The sequence below is a fragment of the Saccostrea cucullata genome, unplaced genomic scaffold, assembly GCF_032062105.1.
Source record: "Saccostrea cucullata isolate Sc308-1 unplaced genomic scaffold, CSIRO_AGI_Scuc_v1 ctg2946, whole genome shotgun sequence".
NCBI lineage: Eukaryota > Metazoa > Mollusca > Bivalvia > Ostreida > Ostreidae > Saccostrea > Saccostrea cuccullata.
Window position 1 is genome coordinate 48,776 of NW_026934825.1, and position 12,740 is coordinate 61,515.

Below are 12,740 nucleotides of genomic sequence, written 5' to 3' on the forward strand. Positions count from 1 at the left end.
TTTCGTCAACTTGCTTGTCAATAATTTACCTCGTATTAGAAATTGTTCATACGTAGAGCATGCTCTTGCGTATCGAATCAACTGAGATATATACTCCGTATGCGGGTGAGAAGGTATATTGCTGCAAAAGTAAGGGAAGTTGACGATAGAAAAGTTAAAGTCATCACATTTATCATATAGCTTGGTTGTTAGATTACCATTAGTGTCTTTTTCAAGTAAAATATCCAAGTATGAAACAGAAGTGTCGGACTCTGTGGTATCTATTATCTCAAGCTCACCAGGATAACAAGAGGCCCACGGGCCTTATAGGTCACCTGAGTATCATGTAACAACTTTCCAGCGATTGTATTTGAGCGGAGGATTTGTAAAACTGAAAATAAAATAAATCCTGCCCTTAAATATGTAATTAGATCATTAGCATATTAACCAGGAACAAAGGATAAGATATTCAAAGAACTTGCATTTCACTATATAATCATTAGAGCCTCACCCTAAAACAAGAACCCCTGACCCTGGGGCCATAAAATTCACAATTATGGTAGAGGCACTCTTGTTCATCATAACTATGCACTTAGTTAGTATATTTAATACCCAGGGGCTGAGAAGAAGATTTTCAAAGAAATCATGTATTTTCCCTATATATAATCAATAGAGCCCCGCCCTAACACCAGAACCCCTGACCCTGGGGCCATAAAATTCATAATTTTGGTAGAAGCACTCTTGTTTATCATAACTATGTACTTAGTTGGTTTATTTAATACCCAGGAGTAGAGAAGAAGATTTCCAAAGAAATAATGCATTTTCACTATATACTTATTTAGCCCCGCCCTAGCACTAGAACCCCTGACCCCAGGGCCATGAATTTCACATTTTTTGTAAAGGACTCAATGCTGATTACAATCATGCAAACAGTTTGACTGCTTGATGTCCAGGAGTAAAGAAGAAGATTTTTAAAGATTGCCTTAATTTTAGTGGTTTTGGGCCCACCCCTCAGGCCCCAAGGGGTCAGGGATCATGAAATTCACAATTTTTGTTCCCCTTCACCCATAGATGCTTTGTGCCAAATTTGGTTGAAATTGGTTCAGTGGTTGCAGAGAAGAAGCTGAAAATGTTCAAATGTTAACACACGACGGACGACGTACGACGGACGACGACGGACGAAAACGGATGGCAATAGGTCACCTGAGTTTACTCAGGTTACCTAAAAAATCAATGCTTCATTTAAACATTAAATGTTAATTTTAAACCTTAGAAAGAAACAAATTCCCGATAACTCTTAAAACATCCCCCCTTCTGACCATTTAATTAAAACGTGCTAGTCCGCCATATACGACAAATGCAACACGATTTCTACCATGCATTATTTTTATTAATGTCTTAATCTGAGCAAAATAATATTCTTGGGCATTTTTAAATGCATGTTTTTCAGATACTGCGGTCGAATTTTCTCTAAGTTGGCGAAGTGTAGCAACTCTTGGACTTCCGGTCTAGAAACTGTCATTTATGCTATGGAAACACATGAGCCTGATGAGTCGTTATATAGTGTACATTTGCATCTGCAGCTCTTTTTTTCTTTATTTTGAGAATTTCCAGAATAAGGGATGTAAATCAGTCATTTTTAGGAAATATAGGCATAACATCCGGTAAAGAAAGAATGATTTTTCCCGGGATTTTAGTACGATACTTATGATTAACAGCTACAAAACCTTGAAAACCCAAAATATTGTTTAAAATTTTATTAAAAATGCAAAATTGTGATTTCTATTAAGAGGGCTAAAAGGCAACTTCCGGTAATGGAAAGAAATTCATTCAACCGTTAAATAACTGATTTGGCAAAGTAAAAGATGTCCTAACTTTTTTGGTACATATTTATAACCCATATATAATTTACACCCTAAAATTAGGGTGTTGCGTTTCTATTGACGGTGAGTATATATCAATGTGACTTTTGCTACTTACCTATATCAACAGAACAATCCACTCCTGAGTAGCCAGGTTTACAGATACATTGTATCCTGACAGCACCCCATGAGCGACATTCAGCCCCATGTAGACAAGGGTTAGGATCGCACAGATTCCTTACCAAGTCACATCTACAATGTATATACATGTATATTGGTTGGTTTTTTTTAACATCCTGGATGCCCTCAGTCACATAATATTAATATTAATATAATGCATGCAGAGACGCAGACTGAGACTTCCATAAATGGGTGTAACAAATATATCCCAATTTAAGCTTTGTTTTGGGGGGAAATAAGCATCGTTAAGTAAATATAATTGACGTCGAGCACAGAATTGGGGTTGATTTTGTAACGTCAAAATAACCATCTCTGACGTTATTATCTACGTCGTTTAAGCGTAAAAACGTCAAAACTTTCAGCCGTAACAAATTAGACTAGACATCCAATTTTTCTGCTCTTGTTTTCTTTAAAATGACTAATTCTTTGGTGTTTCTTTAAATACAAAATTGAATTTATTTGCACATTTTCAAAAATAAGATTTCATCTGAAAAAAGTTTTTTTTATTAAAAAGAGAATGCAGCTCAAATTACAATGAAGCGCATTGAAGTGGTAAAATATTTCGTTTGGATGGAAAGTTTGGGTGTTTCCTATCGGACGTCAATTGTTACTTAATGACACGCCCATTTCTTTAGAAACTTGAAAGAAATGATGCTTTTGGACAATCCACTCTCTGTGACTAGCAACATGAGATGCACTAAAATGGAGCTTTTAAAAAATAGAACTGGGAGTTAGAGACTCCTTGCTTCTGTAAACACGCATTGCAACGAATATCCACATATTTAATTTGAATTAATCCTGTCTATTGGAGCTACCAAAACAAATGTTTTGGTCGAACACGTGTTTACTCGGTGTTCATGTAGATCGTCAATTTGATTGGCTATTATATTTACGGAAAACCTGTTCTACAGGTATTCGAATACCCGTACCTACAGGTATTCGAATATAAACAATGTGACCGTTTTATCCCTTTCTAAAGAAATAGGCGTGACTTCATATGATTATCAACGTTCTAAAGAGATCTCAAAACGTCCCATTCGAACGGAAAATTTAACCACTTCAATGCACTTCATTGTAATGATATACGTCCCGTAAAATACCCTCATACGCATTTTTGTGTCGTAGTAACAAAACCGACTAGACATCAAAATCGTTTTATCAATCTCTCCTAAAACTTGCTCATATTTTTTAAAAGAAACAATTGACTTCTTCTTGATTTGTACATTAGTATAACAGTAATTATAGCATAACATCTTAAACAAACTTACCTTATTTTTCTATTACACGTCAAGATCACGGCATATTATGGAATGCTTCCAATTTTACGAACAGTCGGAATCGGTCAAGATATTGAAAATGACGTCAAATTGCGCTAAAATGTTTCGCTGATTTTGCATACCTGGTAGCTCTTTAGACTGTGCATGTTGAAAGCTGGTTCATTCTGGCATTTCGAATTCTATTATTTACATGTTTTTTTTTTTAAATATTTTTAAATAAATAAATAACTTTGGAACATAACTTTTTTTAGGTATCGATTTTTTTATACAAATTGATCAATTTTATCTTGTTTTAGTTCAATTTGTGAGTTAGAAAAAAAAAACAAACACTGCAAAAAAATAGAAACAATTTTTCTCTTGAAACATGTTGAACTGTTTATACGCACCCTCTTGTATTTAGGACTTAAATATGCATGGATTAGCTTAAGTAAAAATTAAATCTATGAATCATTAAAATGCAACTCCCAAAATATTTTATTTTTCTATATATTGTATGATATCAGTAAAATTCGTAAATTTGCCCACCCATCCCCCTTTTTCCCATTAACGTCGTTTGTTTAAAAAAAATAAAGCATGGAGAAAAAAAATTATTTCATAATGTAAGAATTATTTATTTTTTAGAAACTAATACAGTGTTACAATTGTTTGTTGATAAAATGTACCCCTTTTGTGACTTATAAAGTATCTAGTTTGATAAAATAATTCTTATTTTTGTGTTTTGATATGCCCTCTTTTCACTACAATAAAGGCTACCTCTAATTTTCTGTTCATTTTTTAAAAGAGGAATGAAAATTGCATGATATATTATATGAAAAACAAAAAATTTCATCATATATTTTTTTAATTTGCCAATCTCTTTGTTTATTGGGGAGTTTTACTATGTAATTATGTATAAAAACACGAAACATGGTCCATATCTTGATAGTGCCTCCATTCGACTCCAATAAAGGCAAGGTATCAAAATTTCATTCTAATTTTTCTTGGCTCAATACATACAAATATATTTCCAAGAATTAAAAATTTTTATCATTCTGTTTTTCTAATTTCCAACTAGATTGGGCCTCGTTAAAACCCCAACACTATGCGCGACATCTATTGTGGGTATGCAGTACTTACCTTGGTTGGGAGTACTCCCCAACAACAGGGCACAGACAGACAGGGTGCTCTCCCGCTCTGTCCTGACACATTCCATGAGAACTACAAGTGTTTGGTGTACACTTATCTTCTAAGTCTGTCTCACACTGGTTACCACTATATACTAACAATATACAACACGATAAAAAGTTAATCAAGCAATGTTCACCCGAGTCACAATGTTTAAAGCTTTTTCCCTCTGTATTTCTGAAAATGCTATTTGGAGCAGGAAATATTTGAGAAGATAGCTGTAAAGTGTGTGTAATGGTCACAAATGAAAAGAATGTTGAATCAGACGAGGACCAACTGTGAACATACGGTTGGTCAGGTAAAAGTGGGTAAATATATTAAAAGTGATAATAAAATCATGTGAATCATAAGAATTGATAGGCATTTCACAGATGCTGATCTTATGAAAGCACATTTAGGCTATAAAAATAGCTAAACATTTACAAACAAAATTATTCTACATATACAATTGTAAGAATAATACATTTCAAGTGATGAAAAACCATTCTTAATGAGTTGGCATTGGGCTAGACTGTGGGTGGAATGTGTAGAGAGAGAAATTTTGAGAAACCCATGACAGTCTGTTTTGACGTTACAATGCTGTAAGTCTAGTCCATGATTACAATATAAATGATGATTTGTAAAGCGATATAAGCTGCAAATTTGAAGACGGGAATTTTATGATTAAGATTTTTAAGTAATAAATTATGGAGATTACGAATGGTATTCAAGTTCATAAGTCCACAAAACAATACAAAATAGGAGCAGAGCAAACAAAGACCTCCAAAACATAAGAGGTGGGATCACAGGTGCTCTGGAAGAATTTTCCCCTGCCGACCGGAATCTATAAGCTTTGATTAACCCCCTTCCCCGCAGTCACGCGTTTTAACGCAAGCACCATTTCCTATTTCTAACGCAAAATCACGCATATACCGTTTCCCCGCAACCACGCATTTTCACGCACTTTAAAAAGTTCATTTAATTTTTAATTTAATGCCAATTTCCTGTTATGTCGACAAAATAGATTGAGAATGATTGGCAGTTTTTGTCATGGCTTTATTGATTAATATTCAAATCAATCATCAATACAATCAATAGTCAAAATCAATCATCAATACAATCAATAGTCAAATGAATCATCAATACAAAGAATACATTGATGTACACAAGGTATCTCTACAATGATGTACATAAAGTATCAATCCAATGATGTACACAAAGTGTATATTGAATAATTAATACACAATGGGTACAATGATATTCAATGATATGCAATGTTATGCAATAATATGCAATGATATTCAATGATATACAATGATATACAATGATATTGAATGATAAATGAATTGCAATGAGCAGGTAGCAATGTATTACAAAGACAATGGTCTACGTCGACTTTATCAATAGTATATGACGTAGAATCAATAGCAATGGCACAATGACGGAATCTCAATTATTGGCAACTGGCCCTGGAAGATAACAGGATCAGCAGCGAGCTCCTAGCAAAATTCGGCCATATGTCTTCACATGGGAGCTAATAAAGCGCGGCATGTGAAGACATCCGCCACATGCGGCAAATTTTGCCCATGCCATGACAAAACTGCTATTTATTACAGTTATGCAAAATTAATTACTGCTTGATATATATGCAGTATACCGTAGAACTAGGGAAATTTATATGAAGATCAATAATATATGTAATGATCGATAACTTTTCAATAGATCAATAGTTGCAAAGATCAATAATATATGTAATGATCAATAACTGTTCAATAGTTCAAAAGATCAATAGTTGTAAATATCAATAATACATGTAATGATCAATAACTAAATGAAAATGGTAGGTAGCACTGGAAATTTTGACAAATTATTTTGATTATGTCACACTTAATGGTATAGAGGATAATGGTAGAATGTACTCTATGAGAAAGGTGGACACCCTCTGGATACAATTTTGATGAGCCCTGTTGAATATCGGGGTAGTGAATATACCCCTACCTCTTGTGGTTATGAACCAGTATAAATGAACTATTTATCCTAATGCAAGCCTTGTGTGACAACATGGGCCTGAAATAATTTCTTGGCAGTATTTGTGACCCAATAAATTTTAACCTTGGTTTTAAACATAATCGAAAACCAGACAGACAACTTGATAAACTTTTGTAGATGGCAAAGGGACATGGAACCTGAATACTATTACCCACAATGAATCATTATGACATGTGGGGTAAATTGTCGTATTATGACACCAGAGTTCGAATATTTGAATGGTTGGTCCTTTTTCCAGGTCATTCCTTGTTGACCAAACCATTTGATATGGATGTTGTATTGTTCTTTGTCCAATTCGCATTATTTAAATTGATGAATGTGTGGTTTTTTGCATAATACTTTTAAAGATGATGCAATAATCGATACCATGACAGAGGTGCCTGCAACCTTAGGATACGTTGAAAAACAGTAAAAAGGTGTTGACAAGTGTCTGACTGACTAAAATTGAATGTAAGTCTGAAATGCATGGACTTCCATCTCCCTTGAATCTTTATATAATCTTCAGACAAGCCTGATAAATTAAAGTGTGTAGCCCCCCAAATTCTAAGAGTATTACCCTTAAATGTTTTAGTGTCAAAGCCAACAAATGAAATAAATTTCTGTAGCATTAAAGTAAATTGGAATGACGAGAAGGCTTCACGCTTAGTTAAGAAAATAAACTGAACGTGGAATGTTGGGTCTAATTGACAAGTAGATGTGAAGTATTTCAAATAATGAAGATGTTTCTTGGTTTGACAAAATGTGGATTTTTTTTTTTTTATCTATTTAATCAATTAATTAACTTAATTTTATTTATTTGTCTATATATTTATTTATCTCTTTATTAATTTATTAATATTATTATTATCTTTTTTTTATTATTTTTTTTTTATTCTTATTTTTTTTATTATTTTTTTTTATTATGGGCTAAAGCTGCAATGTAAAATCTTGAGCTACATGCCATACTTCCTGATAAAACTTTACTGTTTAGCCAAAATTGAATGACAAAGGCCACAGCATTGAACAATACTGCATTTGAAAGGTGGGCTTCTTGAAATAGACAATAATCAGCCAAACCAATTTTAACTCTTTACAAATGTGCTCTGGAATGAATATGTTTTGGCATAATTATTTTTGTTACTTCATAAGAATGTATTTCCGCCATTTCATGTGTATCTTGTATATTATTTTTTGTATATATTGTACATAATTAGTTGAACCTCATGTACCACTTATATGGTTTGAGTGAATAAATTGAACTTGAACCTCAACTTGGCTTGTGGAATTTATAACTAGAACAAGAAATGTTAAATTAGTGGTTGGGCCTTCAATTATAACCTGAATTAATATTGAAACTTCTATTTTCTGACAAGTTTGTTAGTGTTTAGGTAGTTTCTAACACTCTAAGGAATCCTTGAAATTTATTTATTCATTTATTTATTTTATGTTAAATACAATGTGTTGCCTGCCATTTTAATCTGAATTATTTGGAATTTCTATTTCCTGACAATTTTGTTGAAATGTTTAGGTAGTTTCTAAGACTCTAAGGAATCCTTGGAATTTATTTATTTATTTATTTTAAATAAGTGGTTGGGCCTTCAATATTAATCTGCATTAATTGGAATTCCTATTTCCTGACAAGTTTGTTGAAATGTTTAAGTAGTTCTAACACTCCATAAGGAATCCTTGGAATTTATTCATTTATTTTATTTCATTTATTTATTATTTTATTTATGTAGTTAGTTATTTAATTTTGTCACCTACTAACTGACAATCCAATGGAATTTAGATGAATCCCCCCCCCCCAAAGTAAGATGTCGTCATGGAACATCCAAGGAGCATGCAGTTGTAAACGTTAGACACTGAATATTTTACTCAAGAAAATAATTCCATTCTCCTTGTAACTTTTAAGGATTTGTAAAATTAACATTTCATGCATTATATTGCGCAAATTCATCATCATAAAATACTTTACTTTTCACTATGAACATTTCCTTTTATAGTATCCAAATGAAATTCTATTTACAACACATATAGACATCACAATATACACAAACTTCACTAAACCCAAATCTTACCAAATATATGGTATATGAACCTGATCATTAGATGGTTCCCTTCTCAATCAGTCATAGCTTTACCTCTTGTTAATCTGGAACCTCTCACACTCCCTGATCTGTGACTCTTACTTCAAAAATTTTTCTCAACCAGTATAAAACATGGAGGCACAAACAATGGTGGTGATGATCGAGGTGATGTCCATGCAAAAATAAATAAATAAACATTGAATAAATAGCATATATCAAGACAAACACAAGTGTAAGAATTTATAAGACTGTCAAGAGATCAGCTGATTGATGCACAAACTAATTCAATTAAATGGCAAGTAAATATTAGGTGATGTCAAAGCAAAATTAAATAAATAAACATTGAATAAATAGCATATATATCAAGACAAGCAAAAGTGTAAAAATTTACAAGACTGTCAAGAGATCAGCTGATTGATGCACAAACTAATTCAATTAAATGGCAAGTAAATATTAACAAAAATTAAAACAATTTTACCGACACATGTTTACACGGAAGCCATGATGGATAGAATATTTTGCAGTCCGAACCCGATGATATGTGACACCGATCTATGTTGTGGCGGATCCAACAGGCACGTGATCACTGCATGGTGGCTATTTGTAATGTCTCATAAATGTGGGCACTATTTGTAAACGTTGGTTTTAATAACAACGAAAAGTTGGTTTGATTTCACCAAGGTATTGATACACTGAGGTCATGTTCACAAACAAGAGTTCATCTACTGCGATGGTTGCTGCACACGTGGTTAATATCCTCGTTGGGGATGTTGATACTTTAGATATTATTCACACATCGGGTAATATGGATGGGCGTTTAGTCCAGGATCTATTTGCCCTGAATATGTTCATATTTCCGTCGTTGGAAAGACAAAGGAACACAAGATGAAGATGAATATTGTTGAGACTAAATTCGATGCTGAACTTCAATGGATGACGGAAGATGGAAAGGAAGAGCAAATGCACATGCGTAATAGATGTGGCTAAATGTAGTCAGTGCATTTGCAAGTGAGAGTTATCTTCCCTGAACTTTTTATCTCTATTTCAGTATTTGTCTCCATAACGGGACTTAAGGATATCCGATCCTCAGCCAGGAAGCATAACTCCAAAAATTAACATTTAATTTGAAACGCATCAAAATTAAGCTTGAAAGTGAAATTTTTTCATGCAACAATTTTCATTTTATTCATCTTTGTAAGATTCAAGGTCTTTGGAAGTCTTTGAAAAGGTCTTATAAAAGTTGACATTTTTACCCTATAAAAGGGGAAAAAATTAATACGGTTTTAGAGAAACAAGATTTTCTTGAATCCAGCCTTAGAAACCAATGCTTATTAGCATGATATGAAATAAGAAGTGATTTATGGTGTCTTGCAGTGATAGCAAAAGCCTTTTACACTATGTATTACAGTATACATGACGGAAATAGAAGACAAAAAATACCAAATAAGTATAAAAATCATGACAATTTCTCTGAATGCCTGGATACCTATCGTTTTTTAGCCTAAAATATATTTGTTGATCAATTTGCAATTAGAAAATGCATAGCTGATATTCCAATTCGCTTTTTCTGCAAACATATTGGAGATTTTACAATTTTCCCTATATAATATGATTAACTTTGACCTTTAACTTTAAAGAAATACTGTGGATAAATTTACATAACTTTGTGGATTCAGAGCTATTTTTATGAGTATTTTTTATTACTTAACTGCTAATTTTATAAACCTGAGGATCGAACTACCTTAACTCATATTGAGTTAAGTCGGATTATTTTATACTTGTGAAAATCTCATAAAACAAGAAAAGTTATTTTTGTATTAAAATATAACGTCATAATATTATTTACTCTAAACTTTAGAGAAACGTGTACCACGCTATAAGGTGCTTGCGGGGAAATGGTAAATTTCTTTTTTTATGACGTGAACATCAAGTGTATGCTGCAAAACAGTTCAGCAAGTTGTAAAGAGTTAAAGCAAAATCTATTAAATGTCATCCTGTACAGCATTGATTCTTACATGATACTATACATTAAATTGTTCAGAAATCTTATAATACTTCTAAAAACAAATTAATGCTTTGTTTTAAATTACAACAAACAACTTTATAATAAAAGCACGCTTTAACAGCTTTACGTGTAACAGCAAAAAAAAAAAAAAAAAGATTAAAAATGCAGCTCATATTGCTTTAAATTGAGTAATACATTTAAATCACTTTAAACTTTAGACATAATTCAAATAAAAATTAATATGTATAATAAAATGTCAAATAAAGATTGTCAGGGTTAACTAACTTTTCGAACTATCCTCATGTAAGCAGATATAAAATTTGATCTCATTTTTTTTTTATCCCACCCTAAATCATAATTATTTAAGTGTACATTAACTTTTAAATTTCTGATAATTACAGTTGATCAAATTTTTGCATATCAATTATTCTAAAAATCACTTATTTCTTACATCAACTTTCATTGCATGCGTGAAAAGTGCATGTATGCATATTGTGCGTCTATGTGTCCGGATTAAACAATTAAGGGATTATTTCCACACCACAATCACAAAAGGTGATAATACAACGTGTATCTGTTCATTTATTTGAAAATAGGACAAACCATCAGAATAATATCAAAAATAAAAATTGTTTGTTTTTAATTACTCAGTGCATATTCATACTTACAATATTTGTATAGGCAGGATTTGGAGAAGTATGAAGCGGTATCAGTTGTGTACTGCTCTGGAGTAGCATCTTGTCTAATGATATAGCAGAACCCTCTGGTATGATATAAAGCTTTGCATTGTCCATCTCCAAGACATTCTTGTTTGCATAAATCTAGACTTTTCTTTCCTGTTAATGTACTTTTATCATCAGCAACAACAAAACTTCCTGGCTTTGCTTCCATCGTGCAATTACTCACTACAAAGTCAAAATATTAATGAAAACATTACATTAATATCTTGCTATAAATTTCATTGTTTTTCTCTCCTTGTTCAAATATACAAACATATATTTGAAGGAGTTGGAACTGAAAAAATGATATCATCGGGTCCTCAACTTACATGAGGGACAAGTACAGTGAAAGCCATTGCCATTCGAAACACAGGTTCCTCCATTGAAACAGGGATTGGATCGGCAAACATCAAGATTAGTCTCACACGAAGTACCTGTTAAAAACACATCTCAATCAATATAATAAAAAGTAGGAAGTGTAGTAAAACATCTTACACGAAACTTCTAAGGACAATTTAAAGTTCCATAGCTAGAACATGCAAACAGTGTATCAACGAGTTAAGTGCGAAAAAACAGACATCGGCCAATCATCGGTCGATGTTCAATCAAACATTGGCCCATAGTCGACCGACGTACGAACGATGATCACCAATGTATTAATGATGTAATATACATCGGCGGATTACCCTGGATCATTGTTTTATGATAAGCAATGCATCATTGGGCCTTTGCAAGTCCGGCCGGCAACCACGCCATTTTTATCAAAAAACGCAATGGTTGCCCACCGTATACTCCATTGCTGGATAATGTGACTGATATTTTAAGGACTACTAGACCGATATGGACCGATGTTGGGGCATCACTCACACCACGGATAATGCCACCGATTATCATCAGTCTACGAGCATCGGCCGGGAAATGTGACTAAAGGCAAAAGCCATTTTGTGACTGAAATATTTCGGTGTAGCGTAAAAATTTCAAAACTAGGTCAAGATAGCCTCCTACTTTTAAGTGCGTTGATATACTGTAAACTCTCAACGGACCCAAATGTGCATCAATGGACAAAGTTTGATAATCATGTATGGATAAACAGTAAACTGACATTAGATTAATACGACAAAATACGAAAATTTATTCCGAACGAAGAGGCAAAGAGGGTGCTAAATTTCTTGATAAAGACAATTTGGCAAAGAGAAAACCAAACTCTAACACAAGAACGACTCAAAGCCCATAAAATCCAGTTTTGGAAGAGACAACCTTGCTCATTATAACCACGTACTCAATATTTTTGCTTAATACCCATGGGCAGAAAAGAATATTCTAAAAGATATCATGCATTTGTACCATTATTTTTTAAAAAGCTCCACCCTAACACCAAAACATCTGACCCAGGAATTATGAACTTTTAAAAAGACATCCTTATACATCATAACTCTGCATATAGTCGTATATATATATAT

General features: G+C 32.9%; 1 protein-coding gene across 1 annotated transcript; it reads right to left on the bottom strand.

Annotated features, from left to right (window-relative positions):
- Positions 1-1,178: 1,178 nt before the first annotated feature.
- On the bottom strand, positions 1,179-11,714 carry LOC134241414 (neurogenic locus notch homolog protein 3-like; the record flags this gene model as incomplete). The annotated part of the gene is made up of 5 exons (XM_062723468.1): positions 1,179-1,201; positions 1,960-2,093; positions 4,415-4,556; positions 11,230-11,466; positions 11,610-11,714. Coding segments are annotated over 5 exons (641 nt in total), but the record flags the coding sequence as incomplete, so codon positions are not given.
- Between the last annotated feature and the right edge of the window lie 1,026 nt (positions 11,715-12,740).